This window comes from Ovis canadensis, chromosome 13 (genome assembly GCF_042477335.2).
Source record: "Ovis canadensis isolate MfBH-ARS-UI-01 breed Bighorn chromosome 13, ARS-UI_OviCan_v2, whole genome shotgun sequence".
In the NCBI taxonomy this organism is placed as follows: domain Eukaryota; kingdom Metazoa; phylum Chordata; class Mammalia; order Artiodactyla; family Bovidae; genus Ovis; species Ovis canadensis.
In genome coordinates this window covers 69961439-69984413 of record NC_091257.1, presented here as the reverse complement: position 1 = coordinate 69984413, position 22975 = coordinate 69961439, and the positions used below count along the sequence as shown (strand labels likewise).

Genomic DNA, 22975 nt, shown 5'->3' with positions numbered 1-22975 from the left:
CCACAACAAGCCCTGCCCCTATCACCCTGAGCCCCACCCACAAACTCCACCCCTCCTACCAAGCCCTGCCCCTACATCAAGGTCCCGCCCCTCCCAGGCAGTGCTACCTGACAGCGGTCACAGCGCAGCCCAGTCACACCGGCCTTGCAGAGGCAGCGTCCACTGTGAGGGTCACAGGCCTCTGTCCCGCATGGGGAGCAGTCACATCCTGCAGAAAGTCACCCTGGGAAATCACCCTAGCTTCTTCCTAGCCCTCGGAAGCCCTTACTAGGCTCCTACTCCACATGCACCTTCTTCCTGCCCCAAAGGAAGCCCCCAGACACTTACTTTTCACAGCCTCCCTGCTCCATCCAGGTCCAGACCACACAGCTGCCTACTCACTGTCCCACTGTGCCCAACTTCGCTGCAGCCCAGGCTCAGCCCCAGAGGAGCCCTTTGGGGAGCCCTGCCAGAGTCCTCCTGGGAACCCCCACCCTCAGGAGAGGCCAGAGTCTCCAAACAACCTCTGGCCTGGCCATGGGGGTGCCTGGTCGTGAGCTCAGGCACCCTGGTTAGGTCCACACCATCCATGCTGGCCTCGGCCCAGGACATGGGGAGGACACCCCTCATCCCTGACCTCCCCGCTTACGGGTGCAGTTGCCGGGCAGTAGGGCGTTGCCATAGAAGCCAGGGGCGCAGCTCTCGCAGCGGGGCCCGGTGGTGTGGCGCAGGCAGCCGCGGCAGGCGCCTGTTAGGGGGTCGCAGTCACTGAAGAGCATGTTGGGGTCACCATTCCCGCTACAGTCACAGGGCTGGCACGAGCTGCCCAGCACCAGGGGGTTCCCGAAGAAGCCCGGTGCACACCTGGGGGGGAGGCGTGGTCAGTGGGCGGCGCTGGCTCAGGCACTCAGTGCCCTGGGCCCCTCAAACAGACCCTGCCCCACTCAGGCACTGCCACCCAGCTCACCGCTCACAAGAGGCCCCAGCGTAGCCGGGTTTGCAGAGACACTGGGTGCGGCCCCCTCTCAGGATGCAGCCTGTCGCAAAGCTGCAAAGATGGAAGTGGTCATCACACACTGGCATTCTCTGGGTAAGCACCTGTGTACTCAGGCCAGGCCGGGCATCAGGTGCTGGGGTCCCCACCTCATGGGCCCATCTGGCTGCACTGGCCTCTACAGAGGGCAGTGTTGATTCAACCAGGTATGGGGCTAGTATTCCGTTCTGGGTCTATAAAGACTTTGGGCCACCAACCAACAGTCGGGACCCGGGATGGCTGGCCCAGCTTACTTGTTGGAAGGCACGGCCAGGGGGCAGGGGCAGCTGATGCAGGGGGCTGCAGGGTCCTCGGACCCAGTGCGCACGAAGCCGGCCTGGCAGCGCTCACAGTGGTCACCCTCAGTGTTGTGCTGGCAGCCCTGGGCAGAGGGAACAGTTCAGCACCCACAGTGGAGGCCTCACTCCCACCAGCTTCACCCCCAGCCCTGCAGGGTCTGTGCCCAGGGCATCCACCCCTGCCTAGACCTCAGCATACCCACAACCAGGGACCCAAAGGTGCCCTGGCCTTCCCTCCTCTGTGCCTTTGGTGCCTGCTTCCCGCCCGCCACAGGGCCCCACTTACTACACAGACGCCTGAGCCAGGGAGGCAGCGGTCTGAGTGGCCGTGGCACTGACAGGGGATGCAGCGACCCAGGAAGAGACCTTTGATATCCCGGTAATAGCCAGGGGCACACTCCTGGAGTGGGTGGGCACTGGCGGTCAGGGAAGGAGGCAGGGCCAGCCTGACGCGGGGGCAGAGCAGGGACCGTGCTCACAGGTCAGCCCTAGGGGTCCTGACCCTGACGGGCTGAAGGCACGAAGTCAGAGCCCACAAAGCCACACAGAGGCCCTGGCTCAGGGCACCCCCAACCCCCATTCTCCTCTAGACACTTCCAAGTGAGTGGAGGGATGCCCCACAGGTGAGATGGGGAGGAGGTGAAGTGGATGCTGTCTGGGTGAACTGTGGATGTAAGATGAACTGGGCCCTAAATGAGTGAAGACCAGCTAGGGCACACAGGGGCCGGGCAGGAAGCAGCTGACAGTGGATGAGCAGATGGTCGAAAAAGCAGCCGGCTCAGCCTGAGGCGGGAAGGCTGGCTGCTAGCAGGGTGGTGCCCAGGAGGTATAAGAGGAGTAGTGGGGTGAGATGGAGACAGAGGCCAAGTGTGGATGCTCGGGGACATGCGGGCCGGGGAGGGGGACCACTTGGCCCTGGTGCCCACCTCCACTGCCTCACCTGGCATGAGTCCCCACGGTAGTTGGCAGGGCACATGCATAGCTCCACATTGCTGGCTGGAGGCCCCCCACCCATCTCACTGGCCACCTCCAGCGCCACCCTGCGCAGGGAGACGGCCGAGGAGGCCTGCGAGAAGAGGGCACGGATATGCAGCTGCTCCAGGCCAGCTAGCACCATCATGAGCTCCTCGCGGGACACGGCGCTGTGGGTCTCCATGTGTCGGAAGTTCCCCTGCGTAACCATGACAGGGATCGCTGTGGTGGCCACAAGAGGGCACAGCAGGAGCCCAGGACAGACCCTCCCATGGGGGCGGGGGCACTCAGAGCACATGAGGCGAGGCGGGGGGACATGTGGTACAGGTGAGCGACTCCTGACCTGAGAGACAAAGACAACTCACAAAAACAATGACTGCAAACACAAAAGCATTGATTGGAGCTACTGAGGATAAGACTTCTAAGATCCTGAAGGGATCTGCGAAAAAGATGCACAGGCTACAGACGGAGAGCAGACAGCACAGCTCTGAAGTCAGGACACAGGCTGAGCATCAGGAATGACACAACCCCGCCAGAAAAGAAACAGGTGAAAAAGACAGGAGTGGGCAGTGTGCAGAGGGAACCACAAGGGCAGCGCATTGGAGGAGCTGACCCATCCTGCTCCTCGACGCTGTTCTATATCACAGGGAGCAGGCCCTGCAGCCCTGGGGACCAGGGACGACCGCTCACCTCCACCAGCTGCAGCTCCCCATGGTGAACATCGCCAGGCGCTGGGTACACCGGCTCCAGGAACGTGATGCTCATCTGGTTGCCCTGGAGAGGCAGGTGGGTGGATGAGGGCCAGGAAGCTGGCTGACTACAGTCTCAGCTTGGCTGTGCCCACTGCCCACCCCCCCAAGATCCCCTGGTTGGCCACCTGTAGCACCACATCTGGCCTGCTTTCCATGGGGTTGAACACGTCCCCGCGCTGGGTCTCCGAGTGCAGTTCATAGCGGAGGGTCCCACCATAGGACGACACCTGGAGGCCAGACAGAGAGATGCGACTTGGCCAGACTCAGGCCAGGGGCCCCGGAGTCGATTGACAGCAGTGGTTCTGGGCACCCTGGGGCTGGGGGTACGGGTGGGGCCGGGCACCCTCACAGAGCCTCCTCCCTCCCTGCTTGCCCTCAGCCTCCAGGAGGCCCTGGATCCTCTCGAGGTGCCCTCCCAGGGGACACTTGGCTGCTCACCCGGTCCCCCAGGTAGGAGGGTGGGGCCTGCCAGTACAGCTCAGGGATGGCCTCGGGCACACGCTGCAGGTCTGCGCGAAGCATCAGCGGCTCCTGCCGCTCGTGGGGTACCACCTGCCGGTCACCACTCAGCAGTGTCCAGCCCTCCATGTCCACGAACTGTGGGGCACACAGATGGGTCACACAGGCTCATGTTCAACATCCACGCAGGCTGACATGTCCCTGCCTGCCTGCCTACACACCTCACGACGGGCATAGGTTGAGCTCCGGCAGCGGTCAGTGGCCCCGAAGCAGAAGCAGCGGGTGCAGCCTTTGGGGCTGGCAGCATCCAGTGAGAATGTCCCCAGGCGGCACTGGTCACACCTCGGGCCCTGAACGTTCTCCTGAGGGTGGGAGGCCACGGCAGGGCAGGATAGTCAGCCATGTGCAGGGGGTCCAGCCAGTGTTGCCTGTCACCCTGCAACTGAGCTGGCTGTCCCAAAGTATTCCAGGAGGCCCCAGCCTCCCAGAAAGGACGAACTTCAGCTGACAAAACAAGATGAGGGATGGGGTGAGGAGCAGGCCGGGCCAGTGGACCCCTCACCTTGCAGTAGCACTGGCCTGTGAGGGGGTCACACATGCCGGGCGCAGAGCCTGCCTCGTGGCAGTCACAGGGGCGGCAGCTGGGGAAGCCGTGGAACCCGGGAGCACAGGTGTCACAGCGGCGTCCGGCCACGTTGGGTCTGCACCTGCCATGAGAGGTCAGGAGCTGGCTGGGCCTCCCTCCACCTGCCCTTCATATTGAGATGGGACCAGAGGTGTCCCCCCACCATGGTGATGAACCCTCAAGAGCCAGAGGGGAGGGCGCTGCTGAGCCCCAGGAGACCCTGCCAGGCAGAGATGGAGTCAGGGCTTGCTGGCAGGGGATCCGGGACTGCTCCAAGGCCACAGAGACCCCCAGCGCAGGTACTCACTTGCACTGGCCACTGTCCACATCGCAGGTGGGGTCCATGAGCTCCTGGACACCGGGCCCCGAGCAGTTACACTCCTCACAGCCCACCAGGGGATGGCAGCCAAAGGTCTGGGGCTGGCAGACAAGGCAGTCTGGCGGGATGGTGCGCGGCGGGCAGATGCACTGGCCTGTGAGCTCGTCACAGAGGCGGCCGCTGCAGTCACAGGCTGTGGGTGCGGGCACAGCCCCCGGTCAGCAGGCCCGATGGTGGCCCTGAACATGGGGTGGGGAGCGAGGCCACCCTACCCCAGCCTGGATCCACCCACTCCAGGCCCCAAGTCCCAGGCAGCTCCTCTGATGTGAAGTCAGGTGCTCAAAACTGCTGTCCGGTCCCCAGGACCTCCCAGACAACAGCACAAGGCCCAACTCTCGCAGACAGGAGGAGGCAGCGCTAGTCCACCAGCTTCGGAACATTCTCCTGACCACTGTTGCCTGGCGGGCACCCCTGGGCACTCCCGGGACTGGGGTACTCACGCCTGCAATTGGGGAAGCCCCAGTAGCCGGTGGCACAGCGGGAGCAGTCGCGGCCAATGACGTGGGCGTGGCAGGGACACTGGCCCCCAAAAGGCTCACATGTGGGGCTCATGGCGCCCACCTCGTGGCAGCCGCACGGCCGAGCCCCATTGTTGTAGAAGAGTGAGAGGGAGGTGGCGGCGCTGCGGCAGAAGGCAGATGAGCTGGAGGGGCTGGGGGAGAGGAGGAGGTGAGGCCAGCTGCCAGCCAGCCACACCTCTGCACACCGCCACCCCCAGCCCCGAGCCCTGCCCACCTGATCTGGTAACCGTGGGTGGCGCACTGGCTGATGAAGTCGTAGGACTTGTCCAGGGGCTCCTCCCGCAGGTAGCTGGAGCTATAGGCTTCCTCGGGGACCACCAGTACGTACTCCTAGAGCATCAAGGCCCAGTCACCTCCCGTGGGCCCAGCGCTTCTCTCCCGTAGGCCAGCATCCGGCCGGATAACGTCATACCCTGTCCTGGGCCCTAGCGAGGCTGCCAGGTTATGGGTCCCTCCCTTGGTCACTCAGAGGGGAGGCCGGCCTTTGCCAAACAGAAGCTCAGGAACAGGTCATGAAGAGGTAATTGGGCTCCTGGTGCCCCCATCCCTTTCTGCCAGACACCCCCGTCTCCTTCCAGGCCTCCTCCTCCAAGAAGGCCACTCTGACCAGCAGGGCCCCCAGGAGCTGGTGGGTGTCATCTTGGCTCATGGACCTCCAGGGCCTCTCAAGATGGGCCTGGAGGTCCCCAGATGCTCCTGCCCTGGCACTGGGCTCAGAGTCGCCTGTAAGGAGCAGGGAACACGCCCTGGCAGGGTAACCTCTAATGGTATGATGGGTGGAGGACAGACACCAGCCTCCGACTCACCAGCCAGAGCCACCGGCCCTCAGGCACACGCACGGTCACAGTGAGTTCACTGTCAGTCACGTCCAGGATGGCCCGGCCCTCACACACCACCAGCGTGCGGCAGCCATAGCCATGGGGGCAGAAGCTGGCATTGGCGTGGCCTGGAGGCGAGAAACAGTAGGTCAACACCCACCACATGCAGACCGCCCCTGCCCCACGGCCTTGTCCAGGGACCCCTGCAGTCACCACGGAGGAGGGGGCACCCACGGGCAGCACGTGCCACTGTGGACTGTGTATCTGTGAACAAGACACGGATGTGTGACCCGCCCAGAGGCCCAAAGGCCGGGCACACTCGTGCAACATGAATTGGCAGTGGTCACGTGCAAGGGCCGGTGAGATGCAGGTCTCTGGGCCCCACAGAGCAGAAGGGAACAAATACACATGGACATGTGTCCCCAGGGAGCCTTCAGTCACCCTGGCACGTGGTGGGGGAGTTCTGAGTTACCACACAGACGTGAGGGGCAGGGGCTGCACCTGATATGGGCTGGGGCACCCCGTTTGAAAACCGAGGGCAGGACAAGGTGTGTGGCCCTGTCACTCACAGCTAGGGATGGGCCCCGCTTTGTGGCCACGTGAGCTGTGGACCCAGCTGCACCCCATCCACGTCCTGTATAAGCCGTGTGGACCCCTGACAGCCCTCTCACCCAGGGGTCCACCTTCTCTGCTCACCCTGCCAGACGCGGCCCCCGTTGATGAGGACCTCCACAGCAAAGGTCGGGTGAGCGGGCTGGTAGCAGTGCAGCAGGAAGGCGTAGCGGCCCAGGGCGGGCACATGGGTGGTGAAGACCACAGTGCCCTGCGGGGAGAGGCTCCGGTGAGCCCACACCAGGAGGGGCGGTGTGCCCACGAGGCTGCGAGTCCTGGCCAGGCCCTCACCTGGGGGTGGCGCAGCAGCGTGGGCTCCGCATCGGGGTCCGCAGCAGTGGGGGGGCGGGGCTGGGGCCCAGGTGGGGGTGCGCCCGGTGTCAGCTCCTGTGAGCGGGTCAGCGGGAGGCCGGGCGGCAGCGGCAGCACCTGGCAGTCTCTGAGGAGCACGGGCTGGGGTGGCTTCAGGAAGCGGGAGGGCAGGCAGGCGGCACTGGGGCAGGGGATACACCGGTGAGCTCCCATGTCCCCGAAACCACCCTGCCACCCCCGCCAGGCCCCCAGCCCCACTACCTGCTGGGGCTAAAGGCACCATGACTGCTGATGCAGTGGACTCGGGGCTCCACGAACTCTGAGCTGAAGGTGTCCATGGGTACCAGGGTGACGCTGTGCTGTGGGCAGCAGATGGTGTGGGTGTGAAGGCAGGTGAAACCCAGCTACACCTGCCCAGGCTGGCCCGGCTCTTGGCACTGAGCCCCTGATCCCCACTCAGCCTGCCTCTCCTCTGGCCACACAGACCCCAGCCCTCGACCGAGGTTTCTGGGCCCTGGAGTGCCTTCCAGCCCCACCCAACCCCAGGCCACACCTCCTCTTCCTGCGCCCTCCCCACCGTCCGTGGTCCCAGGGCAGGACCCAGCACAGGCAGGTGTTCTGCAAGCCAGGGCTCGTGAGCAGGCGTCTCCGCCCTGTGCTGTCCCCAAGGTGTAGAAACACATGTGACAAGTATGGTAAAACACGACCTCACAGTGTGTCTAGAAAAACCCTAAACAGCGGAGAGAAGACTGTGAGACTACAACGACAGCTCAGTCCACCCCGACACGGCGCCAGCAGAGAAGACAGCACATCCGTGTGACTCCAGTATGGCAGGTTCCAGAAGAGGCACACTAGGCGCACAACCAGTGTCCAGGGTGCCCACAGGCGGGGGGGCCGAGGGGCATCTGGGGTGGGGCTGTCTTGCCTCCTGGCCTGGGTGCTGCGGGAAAATCGTGCTTGGGCGGTGGGTATAGCTCCATGGGAAGTTTACAGCAACCCAGCCCAGGACTGCAGGGCTGTGTGTGTGAGGAAGGAATCACAGGGGTTCCAGCATCAAAAACTTAGGAGGAAGCTATGTGACATGAGTCACTCAGCAACGTGGAAGAGACACACAGACTCTGGAAGGAGGAATGAGACACGGCAGATGGGGTGTGGGACTGTGGTTTTCGTTGCAGGTCTTTTCAATATTTGAAGCTTTTATAAAATCTGCACATATTACTCTGATAAAACTGTTAAAGCCTAGGGAAACATAATGATGAAACTGTGTAATACTCTGATGAGAAAAATTGTCATCTATTTCGTCACTTACTGAACAAACACGTATGCTTGGTTCTGGGCATCAAACTAAGGGTTAACACTGCACGGAGTTTAGTGATGCAGAACAGGCCTGCAAACCCAAGTTAACCTTGGGATTTAGTTTCCAACTCTGTGAGGAGGACACAGAAGCAAGTTACTTCGATGCTAGTGAGTCCCAAGCTTCAGGACCTAAGATGCTCACACGGTGTGGCATTTTTGTAAATTACACCAAAAAGCGGCCTTTCATTAAGATTGTTCTTTCTGGGCTTCCCTAGTGGCTCAGTGGTAACGAAGCTGCTTGCCACCCTGATTTGGAAAGATCCCACATGCTGTGGGGCAACTAAGCCCGTGGACACAACTACGGAGACCACACTCCGCAATTGCTGAAGCGAAGCCCACACACCCTAGAGCCCGTGCTCTGCAACAAGAGACGCCACTGCGGGGAGAAGTCCACGCCTGGCAACAAAGAGTCGCCCCCGCTCGCGGCAACTAGAGAAAGCCCGCACAGCCGAAAATAAATTAAAAATTTACAAAGGTATTTCTTTCTACCCTGGCTCCAACTCATCATAGTTCCCCTTAACTGACTACAGGCATTCTTTATAAATAAATACACGTTTCACACCCACAGGAAAAAACCTGCAGGGGAGGGGTTCTGGAAGAGCCTGGACTCAGCACAAGCTGAGGGCGGTGCCTGCAATGGGCATCCAGGCTCACCACACTCTACTTCTGTGCATGTTTAAATCTTTGGAAAGATGGAGCTCTGCAGTGGGGTCCCGGAGCCCATGCAGGTGAGGGGTCAGGGCCTTACCAGGAAGAACCGTGCCTGCTCGGCTGTGACCCGGATGCTGGCCTCCGTGTCCAGGTGGAAGATGGCCAGGTGGCGCTGGGCATCCAGGGCGGTGCCTCGGCACAGGGTGCTGGGGGGGTGGGCAGAGGTGATTAGTGGGTAGGGCAGCTCAGCGCACACCCTCTACCCGCTCCCTACACACCTGTATGAGCAGGGGTGGAGGGTGAGCACCCCCTGCTGGGGGGCCCTCTGGGGGGTGTGCACTGCCACATCCACCTCCTGGCGGGCGTCCTTGTTGGCATACTCCATCACCAGGGCATAGGGGCCTGGCTGAGGCACTGCCACCTGAAGCTGGACGTCCACCTGGGGGGATAGGGCAATGTGAGGCCCCATCCCAGGCCCCTCCAAGAGAACAGGGTGCTCCCAAACACGGCCCTTCCCACGCTCTGTGCCCAGAGCCTCGTCCTCCCATCTCAGGGCCTGCGTGCCCACCACTCCTGCTGCTGGAGGCACTCCTCTTGTGGCCACTCGACCTTCCAGCCTGTGCTCACCCTGAGTCTCCCCTGCCCATCGTGGCCCAGCAGCCTCATCACTGTAGAGTGTCTGGTGCCTGAAGTGAACCAAGGACCTGCCACCCCCTCATGATAAGCTGGAGCACTGGGCCACCCTCACCCCATTTACAGCTGAGGTCCCAGGCACTGACTCTCAAGGTCAAAATCCAGAAGGCAGCAAGCACTGCCTGAGCCACTATCTGTGCCATGCCTGCGTCTCTTTTGCCCTGTACCCATGTCCCTTCTGCAACACGGACCCTCATCCTCCAGGCCAAGGGCACGCCTCCCCAGGGCTTGATCCTACTTGTCCCCAAGGGGCCCCAGGGACACGCACATCAGTGCCCCAGCAGACAACAAGCGGCGGGTGTGCAGGGCTGAGCTGCTCCATGGGACAGGGCCGGGGTAGGCTGTTGTCATGGCGACACAGGGCATCGGGCCCAGCGGCGGAGGGGAAGCCGTTCAGGGGTAGGTGGGTGTAGAGCAGGCAGCTGGTTGGGGACACACAGTCTGGTCAGCACAGGGCAGGTGGCCTGGGCACCGGGAGGGACAGGTCTACCCCAGCCCCGCCAGACTGGCCCTCACTTGTCTCCAGAGCGCTGGGTGTTTGGCTGGAACGTGCAGGGCTCGGTCACTCTCAGCTGCAGCAGGGCCGCCTCATAGTAGGCACTAGGCAGCAGAACCACATAGTCCTTGGGGGGAGGGGGGAGGTTAGGTGTTGTGGCCCCTGCCGGGCCCCACCCCAGCCCTCTCAGCCCTGCCTCACCAGGAGCACCCCCTCGGCCTCCACGAGCAGGGTCCAGGCGCCAGGGTTCAGCACGAAGGGCTCCCCCAGGCCCCTCTGGGGCACAGTGACAAAGGCAGGCTCGGTGCTAGGTGGGAAGGCCACGGGCTGGCTCTGCTCTGTGCCTGGGGGTGGGGACAGTGGGCTTTCTGGACGCAGGGGTAAGACGGCCACTGCAGGCCACGGTCACCAACCCCCCAGGGTCAGGAGAGGCCTGGCCTCCCCACCCACGCATGGGGATGTGGTGGGAGCTGGGTGGGGAGGGGGGATGTGGCAGGGGCTGGGTGGGGAGGGGGCAGCCCCAGCACTCACAATTGGGACATGTGGTGAATTTGCCCTCGTCTCGCATGGAAACCCGCCCGCTCACACTAGTGGGCCCACGGTTGACGTAACGGAAGACGAGCCGGAAGAGGTCAGGGGAGGTCAGGTTCAGCTTCGCCACGATCCTGGGCTGCAGTGGGGTTGGAGGGCACAGAAAGTCAGGGTGGCCCCTCCTGGTCATGCTCAGTCCACATCTATGAGCTCAGAGGCGCACCCACCCTCTGCCAGTCATCATGCCAGGAACACTGAACCCGCACCTGGATGGGTGTCATCTGTGCATAGCCCCTCCAGCTGAAGTTCTCGAACTCCAGGGGGTTGAAGCCGAAGCGCACAGCGTGGCCCTCAGGCGTGGCCGCCTCCTCTAGCTCCAGGCGCAGGTGGTGTAAGTCAGGGAGATAGTGGTCCTGAGCAGGCCTGGCCACAGCAGGGGCGGTCAGGGCGGGACAGGTACTGGCCCTGCACCGCACACCAGAGTCCCCAGGGAGAAGCCAGTGGACAAACTGCTGCCCCAGCCCAGCTGGGGCATGGTACCCACTCGCTGCAGGTGGAGCCCTGGGTGTTGGGGCGGCACATGCAGGCACCCGTCCTCAGCTCACAGCTCTGCCCCAGCGCTCCGCCAACATCACACCGGCAGCCTGCAATGGGGGAGCGAGTGAGTGAGGCCCAGCCCCACGGCCTCCATGCTCCTCCCGCAGCCCCCCGCTTAGGACTCCTCTCCATCCACCCTCCGTCAAGGGTGACCCAGGCTGAGAAGACGAGTGCTACCGCCACCAGGATCTGCCCGGGGCTCTGGACAGCAGAGGGTCAGGATTTAGGGCAAGGGCCCTGGGATTGGTGAGTGACGCCTGCCAGGGTATGGGACGGGGAGAAGGATGGGGTGACATCTGCAGCCCCTCCACACCAGCCCAGGTCTGGTCAGGCACCCAAAGTGGCTCAGTGAGTGCCATGTGACACCCAGACCCTGGCTGGCCCTTGTCCCATGTGTCCCTCCTTGGGCCTCTGCCTCCCTGGCACGTGGTCCAAGGGCCAAGCAGTGGGCCTTACTACGGCAGCCAAAGTAGTCAGCCTGGTCCAGCCCGAAGAAGCCGTCCTTGCAGGCCGCGCAGGTCTGGCCACACACGTGGGGCTTGCAGAAGCACTGGCCGTTGCCCTGGAGGTCGAGGGAGAAGCTGGGACCAGGCCTGGGAGGGTCCCTACACTCTGTTCCCATGGCCCCGGCACCTCTGCCCTCAGACTTACCGGCTGGCACTGGGCAGCCCCACCCAGCGTGCCCCTGGGATCACAGTTGCAGCCTGGGGGAGAGGCAGAGCAGGGCTGAGAGTGGGACGAGGGGCAGGAGGGCTGGACTCCATCTCCACCCTGGCCACTGTGGAGCCAGCCCTCCCCTCCGCAGGGTCTCCCCTAGTACCCTAACACCACTCCAGGCAGACTCACGGGTACAGCCCTCAGGGTTGCTAGGACTCAGCCCCCAGAATCCAGGTTTACAGCGGTCGCAGCTTGGCCCCTCCACGTGAGCCCGGCACATACAGGGGGCCTGTGCCTGGGAGAGGATGAGACTGAGGGTCAGAGCAGGTCCTTGCCCTCCTAGCACAAACCCTCAGCCCTGGAGCCTGGCCCCATCTCCAGCATCACCCAGCCAGGGCACCAAATGGGCTCTGAGGTTGCCATGGCAACCGAGCAGGTGAGTGATGGTTTCTAGAAGTGAAGGCCTCAGCACCAGAGGGCTGCCCTGGGCTCACCTCGGGAGGGACACGGTCAGCTGGGGCCAGGCCAGCAGGATGGCAGGAGCCAGCTGTGGAGAGAGGCCCAAGCCACAGTCATTACTCAGCCACTGACCTGACGGCCGAGGGCTTCCCCAGGCCTGGCCAGGACCTGAGGCCCCATGGGAGCAGGCACACATGCCTTCCACATGTATGAACAGGCAAGAAACCATGCGTGCCTTCATGCCCTAGTCCCCATAGCTGTGAAGGTATGTGCTCTCCCCCATCACACAGCTGTGAACACACAATGAGCACTCACTCGCACAAAGCACATAAACAAGCATGAATAAATGGACAGCACGTGACCACATGCACAATACATGGACACTCACGTGAATGCAGCGCGTGAACAGAGAGCACACAGTGCACTGCAACAGTCGTGGGAACATGCAGCACATCACACACACACACACACACACACGCAGCACATCACACACACACACACACACACACACGGGGCCAGCCCCACCTTCGCAATAGGGGAAGTCGTATGCCCCGGGCACACACATGTCGCACCGCAGTCCCGTCACTCGCGGTCGGCAGCTGCACTGCCCGCTGCGGGGATCGCAGGCTGCATGCAGGGAACCTTCGGGGGAGCAGTGGCAGGCTAGAGGAGGGGGAGGACAGGGTGTCAGCACGTGGAGAGCATGTGTTCTCCCCTCCCTGCCCCCACCCCCTCCCCCCACCAGGGCACTCACGAGCACAGTCGGGGAAGCCGTGGAAGCCGGGGCTGCACTCCTGGCAGGTGGCTCCCGCATAGCCAGGACGGCAGCGGCATAGCCCGCCTGCCCCACATAGCTGGTCCATGGATCCCCGGGGGTCACAGGCGCAGGCTGCAGAGGACTTGGGGTCATGCTCTGGGCGCCTGCGGTGGCCCTCCCCCCTGCCCAGAGCCCCACCAAAGCCACCCGCTCACCGTGGCACTCGGGATAGCCGTGGTAGCCCAGGCGGCAGCGGTCACAGTGGGCGCCGTTGAACTCTGGCCGGCACAGGCAGCGGCCAGTGGCATCACAACCCTCGGGGAGGGTCCCCACGGGGCTACAGCCACACACTGCAGACCGAGAGTGCAGGGGCCCTGAGCCGGCAGCCCAGACCCAACCCCACTCCCGCCTGCCCACTGGGGGTGCCGTACTCACACTGGCAGAGGGGGAAGTGGAAGTAGCCGGGGGCACAGCGGTCACACGTGGCCCCCTCGAAGCCTGTCCGGCACATGCACTGGCCCGAGTCACGGTCACAGGTTCCGTCCACCACGCCGGGGCTGGAGCACTGGCAGGCTGCAGGGAGGAGGAGGTCACAGAGGGGCCGGGTTCCTGGGCCCTGCGAGGGGATGCTGCCAGGGCCAGGGCTGGACTCACGCTGGCAGCCTGGGCCGTAGAAGCCAGGGGCGCAGAGCTCACAGTGGGTGCCCTGGAAGTTGGGTTTGCACACGCAGTGTCCCACCTGCGGGTCCTTCCGGCAGGCATTGCCCTGGGTCCCGGCGGCACTACAGTCACAGTCTGGAGGGGGACAGGGGTGGGATGGGGGTCTCAGAGGCCCTGCAGCTGCCCCGCTCAAAACCTCCCTTCTCTACAGACTCCTTTCCTTGCCTTTTGACACTGCACTCATGCACAGTGAAAAAGACTTTAAAAAGGCCAACACGGGAAAGGGGATGTTTTAGGAAAACAGTGGCATGCAATGAAATCAGGAGCATTTTACATACACATAATTAGTTATTTATAATATGGACACAAAGTCAACTGCAGGTGTTGACATAACCAGAGAAAAAGCAAAAACAAAATCTTAACAAAGCGGAGAGAAAATTCTACTCTTTATAAATAATTCTGGAGATTAGGAAGAAGGAAGAAAAAATGTGCTAGATGTCTTAACTGATGCACAAAAAGGGACTAAAGCTATTTTTGTTACTGACATAAAATAAATAATGGTTGGTTGTTCAGTCGCTAAGTTGTGTCCGACTCTTTGCAACCCCATGAACTGCAGCATGCCAGGTTTCCCTGTCCTTCTCTGTCTCTTGGAGTTTGCCCAAACTCATGTCCATTGAGTTGGTGATGCCATTCAACAGTCTCATCCTCTGTTGCCCCATTCTCCTCTTGCCCTCAATCTTTCCCGGCACCAGGGTCTTTCCCAGTGAGTCAGCAATTTACATCAGACGGCCAAAGTACTAAAGCTTCAGCTTCAGCTTCAGTCCTTCCAATGAATATTCAGGGTTGATGTCCTTTAGGACTGACTACTTTGATCTTGCTGTCCAAAGGACTCCCAAGAGTCTTCTCCAGCACCACAATTCAAAAGCATCAGTTCTTCAGTGCTCAGTCTTGATAACGATCCAACTCTCACACCCGTACATGACTACGAGAAAAACCAGAGTTTTGACTATATGGACTTTGGTCAGCAAATGCTGTCTAGGGTTGTCATAGCTTTTCTTCCAAGGAGCAACTGTCTTTTAATTCTGTGACTGCAGTACAAAATAATGGTTCATTATCTGTCAAAACATAAAGGTAATCTTGGCCCAGACCAGAAGATAGAAACAGAACTTGCAAACCCTCAGAGAAGAAAACACAAACCAACCAAAACATGCTTTGCTGGTCAATCCAGCAAAAGTCAAGAAAGGAAAAATTTAAGCAGAATGAAAGAAATGATACAGTTGGGGCAGGGGCAAGCCCGAACTAATAGCAGCCACGGTCCCTCTGCCAGACCTCATCTCCTCTCATGAGACAAACCCAAAGGCATCAGTTTGACTCTTGAAGGAGAATCTGGTCACACACTTTTGAAAGAATGCACCTTGAACCAAGGACTTGGATAAGAAATAAAGAGATTCCAGAAGGGACAGCGCGTAGTGTGGTGAGCCCAGGCATGAGCACTAATGGAGACAAGGAAGGATGTTGTGTGTGGAAGAAATGGACTTGCCCCCCAAGAGATGCTGAAAACCCAAAGCTCTAAGAGGAGGATAAACACGGCCCAGAGGTACTGAAAACTAACTATTGAAATTGGGAGGGAAATGTGGCCAAACCAGTGTCAAAGAGAGAAAGACTGAATACACTGTTCCCAGAACGTGACAAAAACTAAGAACAGAGTGGGTTTAAATAGCATAATTAACATGTCCTTTAATAAACGTAGGTGTACAAATCTATTCCCACAGAGAACACAAGTTCCTGTCAAACATTCTTGGACAGTCTAAAAGGGGTCACATTCCAGGTGAGAAAGAAAACCTCAAAACCCAAAGATAAAAAGTAGAAATTTCCAGGCTACCAAATCCAACCACGGTGCAGTAAAGCAGAACAGAACCATCAAAAGAAGGGACAGAACGGAAATCTAACCACCGGGAGTGACAGACACAGCTCTGACCAACTCGGGTGAAAAGGGAAACGAAAACTGAAATGATAGACAGTTTGAAAGGATCAGCAGTGAGGACACAGCACATCAACTCTATGGGCTACACCCAGCCACAGCTACATTCTGAAGCAAATTCATAGCTTTACCCCTGGGTTTCTCAACCTTGGCACCAGTACCACTCTGTGCTGGATGACTATTGTGGGGGTGGGTCCGTCCTGTGCTCTGCAGGACATTAAGCATCATCCCTGGCCCCTACCCACTAGATGACCGTGGCATTCCCCCAGTCATAATAACCAAAGATGTCTCCAGACATTTTCCTGCAGAATAAAATCAGCCTTGCTTGAGGAAAAAAATGCTTTAAACGTTTTGTGGAAAATTAAGAGAAACTAAAAGTAATAATAATTCAAAAAACCATGAAAATGGTAGTAAGTCAAAAGAAAGCAGAAAAAGACAAATATTGTATGATTTCTCTTATATGTAGAATCTTAAAAAATACACACACACTGACTCTTTAAAAATACCCTGAGCTTGTGGATATAAAAAAAAGATTGATAATTGCCAGAGGTGGGGATTGGGAGTTGGGCAAAATGGGTGAAGGGAGTCAAAAGATGCAAACTTCCAAATAAAATGTAAATAAGTCATGGGGATATGACCCACAGCATGGCAACAATAGTTAATAATAACGTACTGCATAATTGAAAGTAGCTAAGAGAGTAGATATTAAAAGTTCTTGGCCAAATTTTTTTTAAAAGTTCTCATCATGAGAAAAAAATTATAATTCTGTGTGGTGACAGGTGTTAACTAGACCTTCTGTGGTGATCATTTCACAATGTCTAGAAATACCTAACCTTTGCGTTACATACCTGAAATTAACATACTGATTTAGTTCAACAAAAGAGAGAAGAGAGAAACATAGATTTTAGCTCAAATTTTTCTATATTAGGAAGTAAAATCTCTCTCCCAAACCAGAGAAAAACTCCAGCAGATCTTATCAATATAAACCTTAAGCTGCACTTCAAAAACACTAAAAAACTCAGCAAACTTCTGTCTCATGAAGGCAGGAAAGAAAAGAGAAACAGACAAAAGGAATGGAAGGAAATTTGAAAATCGCGTACAGAATACTGTGTATAACTTTATGCCAACACCTTTTAAAATCCAAATGATATAAATAAAATTTACTAAGAAAACATAAGTAACCAAAACTGACTTAAGATGAGGTAGAAAATGAACTTGCAGAATAAAAGAAATTAAAACCATCACCTAAGATGTCCATGGTCTAATGAGATTCCCATGAAGAAAATAACAACAAGGGCAAATTACCATACTGGGAGAAAAGCATGTGACTCGTGAGGCAGAGATACTACAGTCCACGTGGAAAGAGCTTATAGCAGCAAACGGATGAAAGGAACACTGAGCCACAACCTCAAAAGGGAAACTCACAAGTGAAAAGAACAGGAAGAGCCCAGAAACACGAGAGAAGATTCAGACTCAAACGAGGCAAAGAAATACGGCTAAGACCAAGGAAACACCAAATGCCATCAGGTCTAAGAGCCAGTTACAGGACACACCACTATCTTGAGCTGCTGTGAAAGGAAAATACTGGCCAATTCAACATTGCTAAGCCCCCAACCAGAAGGTACACCCCAACTCCAGGAAAACTTAAGATTTCTGTAATAATGAATGTTGCCGTGCAGAGAGAGCAGCGTTCTGACACGAGTGACACAAATGATGCCACTCCACCCAGGCAGACGATTTTGCCAGGAGAGCAGTTTGGCAATGTGCAGCCAAAAATGTTTCAAAACCTTCTTCTAGGAAACTGTCCTGCAGAAATAGTTAATAATTCATGGAAAGCTTTAGCTGCAAGGATGTGTACTATGGTGTTATTTTTAAAAACTCTGGAAAGAACCTAAATTACCAAGAATTGAGAGTTGGTCAAACAAGAACTACATCTGTGTACATAACATAGAGTGTGAAATGACGTGTTTACAGGATGCTGTGGGTGGAAAGCGCAATTACACAAAAGTGCAGACAGTGCACGTGGATGTTTATAAGAACACAGTACACACGCAGAGGGAGGAGGCAGTGTTTGCAGGAGTTGCAACTCTGGATAACTCTCTTTAACCTTCTGCTTTCCTATATTATTTTAGGTTTCCTAGAATGCATATCTATTATTTGCACAAAATTAAAAGAACCAAAGAAAAAGTGAACAAAATGGAAATATCAGGTTGGTGACAATGTAACTGCGGTTTGGGACCGTGAATTTTAAATCATTATAACCAGGCTCAAACACATCTTTATTAATGAAAACAGGAACCGTTACAATCAATACAAGTAAGTTTGCTTATTCCTATAGCAAGGAGACTCAACCAGTCCATTCTGAAGGAGATCAGCCCTGGGATTTCTTTGGAAGGAATGATGTTAAAGCTGAAACTCCAGTACTTTGGCCACCTCATGCGAAGACTTGACTCATTGGAAAAGACTCTGATGGTGGGAGGGATTGGGGGCAGGAGGAGAAGGGGACGACCGAGGATGAGATGGCTGGATGGCATCACTGATTCGACGGACGTGAGTCTGAGTGAATTCCGGGAGTTGGTGATGGACAGGGAGGCCCGGCGTGCTGCGATTCATTGGGTTGCAAAGAGTTGGACACGACTGAGCAACTGAACTGAACTGATAGCATAAAGATCTGTGCTTCAGGATTTGATGAACACTTGAAAAGCATTTTTTGCCTCCTGCTGGTTGTTGGAAGCATTTTTCCCTGAAAAAAGTTGTCAAGATGCTTGAAAAAGTGGTAGTTGATTAGCAAGAAATCAGGTGAATATGGCAGGTGAGACAAAACTCTTCAGTCCAATTCATTCAATTTCTGAAGTGTTGGTTGTGTGACGTGGAGAGGAATTGGACCCTCTCTGTTGACCAATGCCGGCTGCAGGCATTGCAGTTTTCGGTGCATCTCATCGATTTGTTGAGCAAACTTCTCAGATGTAATGGTTCTGCTGGGATTCAAAGAAAACTAGAGTAGATCAGATTGGCAGAAGACCACCAGACAGCGACCATGACCTTTTTTGGTGCAAGTTTGGCTCTGGAGCTTCTTCTGGGTCCAACCACTGAACTAGCTGTCACTGGCTGTCGTATACAATCCACATTTGGTCTTACGTCACATTCCGATGAAGAAATGGTTTGCTGTTGTTGCACAGACCAAGAGAAGACAATACTTAAAGATTTTTTTTTATTTGTAGTCAGCTCATTAGGCACTGTCTTACTGAGCTTTTTCACATTTCCAATTTGCTTCAAATGCTGAACAGTTGTAGAATGGTCAGCACTGAGTTAGCTGGCAACTTCTCATGTAGTTGTAAGAGGATCAGCTTCGATGATTCTCTTGGTTGTTGTTAACCTCCGATGGCTGGTCACTGTACTCATCTTCAAGGCTCTTGTCTCCTTTGAAAAACCTCTTGAACCACCACCACACTGTATGTTCATTAGCAGCTCCTGGGCCAAATGTGGTATTGATGTTGCAGGTTGTCTCCACTGCTTTACAACCCATTTTGAACTCGAATAAGAAAATCGCTGAAATTTGATTTTTGCCTAATATCATTTCCCTAATCGAAAATAAATATAAAATAAACTGGGGTTGCAAAGAGTCGGACATGACTTAGCAATGTTCACTTTCACAAACAGCAAGTAATAACTCATTAGGGCTTCCCTGGGGACAGTAAAGAAACTGCCTGCAATGCAGGAGACCCAAATTCAATCCCTGGGTCAAGAGGATTCCCTGGAGAAGGAAATGGCAGCCCACTCCAGTATTCTTGCCTGGAAAAATCCCATGGACAGAGAAGCATGGTGGGCTACAGTCCATGGGGGTCACAAAGAGTCAGACGTGACTGAGCGACTAACACTTTCAACTTTCAATAAGTCATTAGCAAAAAGAATATGAAGTAAGAAATGTGCATTAAAAGACGCACCGCATAACTACATTTAAAAATGTATTCCAATATCAAACAGCAAAGGTCAACAGTGCAAAACCACAATTACTTTTGCACCCCCGTCTCTGCGGGCCTGGGTGTGGCCCACCCAGGCAAGATGGGGATCTTGAGGGACACTTACTCACGATATGTCCGGCAGGCAACACCTGCTCCCCGGTGTCATTGTGGGAGGAGGAAGGCACCGCTGCGAGAGGATACAGCATGTGTCAGCGAGGTGGGGTAAGCACCTGGCTGCCAGGGTCTCCCCACATCACCAGTGGTACAGGCAGGATGAAAGGGTTCCCACCCCTCCCCACTGGCTCCAGCCCAGTATCGGGGGATACTCAGGTGCCTGCCCACTCCCCCCACCCCAGCTACGCCCTCACGGTAGCAGTGTGGGAAGTCAGTGAAGCCTTCAGCACACGCGTCGCATCGCGCCCCCGTGAAGTTTGGTCGGCAGTAGCAGCGGCCGGTCAGGTCCTCACACGTCCCGTCTGTGAAGTCCGACTCACAGTTGCAGCCTAAATGGGCGTGGCAAGTCAGGGGACCCCAAGCTCAAAGCTCTCAGGCCTCCAAGGAGGGTCAGCATCTGCCCTCCCCTCAGACCTGGGATGTGGGATGAGAGCCACAGCCTCCCAGATAGCTGCAAAGGCCCCAGGAGCTCCCATCTGGGCACACCCCGCTCCTGGACACCCTTGGGACACCCCCGCCCTGACCATACCTGGTCACCCCCACTTACGGCGGCAGGCATGGGGTGAGTCGAGTGGGTGGTCTGGGGAACGGTAGAAGCCAGGCAGACACTGCTCACAGTTGATGCCCGTGGTGTGATGCTGTGACAGGACAGGGCCGCTGAGTCCAGGAACCCACTGCCCCCAGCCTTGTGCGGACCCTGCCCACCCGAGACCCGCACCACAGACCTGGCGACAGCCCCACCCACCTGGCAATCGATGCACACGCCCCCGCCCTGGTAGACCTGGTCCTGATTCTGGCTGGCGTTGCGCCTATCCACCTCCGGGTCATAGTAGCAGTCGTGGGCGTGGCCATAGCAGTTGCAGGCTGGAGAACAAGGGGCTCAGCTGTGGGCAGGCCTCTGTGACCCCACCCGACTGGGACCCCCAGGCACATCCCATAAACCGCAGGTGATCCCAGACTCAGGTGATGGAGTGTGCCATGTTGCCTGAATGTGCCAACAGCACTCTTCTGAGCGTGTATAAGCATGTGTGAATATGTATGAATGCTGTATGCACTGTGTGAGCACGTGTGCAAACGTGTGTGTACATGAGTATTAAGAATGTGATGTGAGTACAAGAGTACACTGTGTGGATCTGAGTACATCTGAGCACGTGTGAGCACTGTGCGGGCGTGTGGAGGGGCACTCACACTGGCATTCGTTGGCACTGTCTGTGGTTGCTGGCCTCCATGGCTGCTGGTTGAAGCCGGGGCAGCAGCGGTCACAGGAGCCCCCACATGTGTTGTGTTGACAGGCGCACTGAAGCCTGTAGGGGACACATGGGCACAGGAAGGGCTCAGACCCAGCGGGGTCCCAGAGGGACCGGAGAAAGGCAGTGGCTGTGTTGGGACTTCATGGAGGATGGAAGCTGGGGCAGAGCATGGCATGGTCAGTGCGTGTGGCCCCTGACCACAGGTGAGCCTGAGTCCTGGGCCCCTCAGGTTCCAGCTACACCCTCCCCATCACAGCCAGGACCCAGGCCAAGTCTGCAGCTTTCCTGGGTCAACTCTGAGGTCTGGGTCTTGCTCAGCAGGCAGCCCTGGGCTCAGCCAGACACCCCTATTACCCAGGGCTCCTCCCCAGGGGCAAGTGGCCAAGAACTGCTTCCTCTTCCAGCTGAGGGTGGACTCCAGTCAGAGGGCTGGAATCCAGCCTACTGTCCTGGAGAGCAGCTCCTGCTGGTTCAGTGGGCAGGGGGACAGCTGGCTGCAGCTGAGGACTGAGCACAGAACCACCCTTCCCCTCAGCACACACCTCCACAACTCAGTCAAAGGGGAAGCACAGCCCCACCCCAGGGCCGTATCCAGCCCAGTACCACACTGCTTGCAAGTCCTGAGCCAGCCGCAGGAGTCAGTGCAAGAAGAAGAGACTGAGAGCTCCAAATCCACTTGAGCCCCTCCCTTCCTGCACAGGGACTGCACAGACAGCCTGGAGAGGCAGCACTGAGGATCCGCAACCAAGGCCCTGTGGCTGGTGTTTGATTTTTCAAGAATCTACACTTGAGAAACCTATACGCAGGTCAGGAAGCAACAGTTAGAACTGGACATGGAACAACAGACTGGTTCCAAAGAGGAAAAGGAGTACGTCAAGGCTGTATATTGTCACCCTGCTTATTTAACTTACATGCAGAGTACATCATGAGAAACGCTGGACTGGAAGAAACACAAGCTGTAATCAAGAGTGCCAGGAGAAATATCAATAATCTCAGATATGCAGATGACACCACCCTATGGCAGAAAGTGAAGAACTAAAGAGCCTCTTGATGAAAGTGAAAGAGGAGAGTGAAAAAGTTGGCTTAAAGCTCAACATTCAGAAAACTAAGATCATGGCATCCAGTCCCATCACTTCATGGCAAATAGATGGGGAAACAGTGGAAACAGTGGCTGACTTTATTTTTCTGGGCTCCAAAATCACTGCAGATGGTGATTGCAGCCATGAAATTAAAAGACGCTTACTCCTTGGAAGAAAAGTTATGACCAACCTAGACAGCATATTAAAAAGCAGAGACATTACTTTGTCAACAAAGGTCCGTCTAGTCAAGGCTATGGTTTTTCCAGTAGTTATGTATGGATGTGAGAGTTGGACTATAAAGAAAGCTGAGTGCTGAAGAATTGATGCTTTTGAACTGTGGTGTTGGAGAAGACTCTTGAGAGTCCCTTGGACTACAAGGAGATCCAACCAGTCCATCCTAAAGGAGATCAGTCCTGGGTGTTCATTGGAAGGACTAATGTTAAAGCTGAAACTCCAATACTTTGGCCACCTCATGTGAAGAGCTGACTCATTTGAAAAGACCCTGATGCTGGGAAAGATTGAGGGCAGGAGGAGAAGGGGACAACAGAGGATGAGATGGTTGGATGGCATCACTGACTCAATGGACATGGTTTTGGGTGGACTCCAGGAGTTGGTGATGGACAGGGAGGCCTAGCATGCTGCGGTTCATGGGGTTGCAAAGAGCTGGACATGACTGAGCAACTGAACTGAACTGAACACTGTCAGTGTACCCCTTAACCAGGAAATTAACACAAAGATTAGGGCATCTGTCAAAAGCCCTTGGAAAACCACGCTGGAGGGATTCTTCCCAATCTAGGGCACATGGTCACCACACGGGTGAAGCCCTATTGAAAACCTGCACAGCAACAACCCAGTGGGGTCAGTCAATACAACCAACAGCAGGGCTGTAACCCAGGAACTTCACTTCATGG

The 22975-nt window shown here is 56.5% G+C and overlaps 1 protein-coding gene and 1 long non-coding RNA gene across 2 annotated transcripts in view; one reads left to right on the top strand and one right to left on the bottom strand.

The window, feature by feature from the left end:
• Positions 1–22975, bottom strand: part of LAMA5 (laminin subunit alpha 5) — a 51270-nt gene that overhangs the window by 11101 nt on the left and 17194 nt on the right. Inside the window, exons 7-46 of the mRNA XM_069546790.1 lie at positions 20924–21039; positions 20481–20599; positions 20283–20373; positions 19930–20064; positions 19686–19748; positions 13613–13753; positions 13394–13531; positions 13174–13308; positions 12956–13090; positions 12727–12864; positions 12237–12289; positions 11932–12037; positions 11737–11789; positions 11542–11647; positions 11033–11132; positions 10755–10911; positions 10489–10627; positions 10159–10301; positions 9978–10084; positions 9730–9883; positions 9047–9207; positions 8866–8974; positions 7023–7120; positions 6741–6942; positions 6534–6660; positions 5826–5965; positions 5234–5349; positions 4939–5150; positions 4427–4631; positions 4057–4201; positions 3716–3856; positions 3474–3632; positions 3161–3262; positions 2974–3057; positions 2252–2482; positions 1598–1711; positions 1267–1394; positions 947–1027; positions 629–843; positions 108–208 (exon numbers count right to left, since the gene is read on the bottom strand). Of these exons, the coding sequence (XP_069402891.1) occupies positions 108–208; positions 629–843; positions 947–1027; positions 1267–1394; positions 1598–1711; positions 2252–2482; positions 2974–3057; positions 3161–3262; positions 3474–3632; positions 3716–3856; positions 4057–4201; positions 4427–4631; positions 4939–5150; positions 5234–5349; positions 5826–5965; positions 6534–6660; positions 6741–6942; positions 7023–7120; positions 8866–8974; positions 9047–9207; positions 9730–9883; positions 9978–10084; positions 10159–10301; positions 10489–10627; positions 10755–10911; positions 11033–11132; positions 11542–11647; positions 11737–11789; positions 11932–12037; positions 12237–12289; positions 12727–12864; positions 12956–13090; positions 13174–13308; positions 13394–13531; positions 13613–13753; positions 19686–19748; positions 19930–20064; positions 20283–20373; positions 20481–20599; positions 20924–21039 (5200 nt within the window). The remainder of the gene's footprint in view (positions 1–107; positions 209–628; positions 844–946; positions 1028–1266; positions 1395–1597; positions 1712–2251; positions 2483–2973; positions 3058–3160; positions 3263–3473; positions 3633–3715; positions 3857–4056; positions 4202–4426; positions 4632–4938; positions 5151–5233; positions 5350–5825; positions 5966–6533; positions 6661–6740; positions 6943–7022; positions 7121–8865; positions 8975–9046; positions 9208–9729; positions 9884–9977; positions 10085–10158; positions 10302–10488; positions 10628–10754; positions 10912–11032; positions 11133–11541; positions 11648–11736; positions 11790–11931; positions 12038–12236; positions 12290–12726; positions 12865–12955; positions 13091–13173; positions 13309–13393; positions 13532–13612; positions 13754–19685; positions 19749–19929; positions 20065–20282; positions 20374–20480; positions 20600–20923; positions 21040–22975) is intronic.
• Positions 928–8595, top strand: LOC138417087 (uncharacterized). Its single transcript, XR_011247988.1, has 3 exons — positions 928–2830; positions 2931–3069; positions 8333–8595. It is a non-coding gene; the product is annotated as an uncharacterized lncRNA (long non-coding RNA).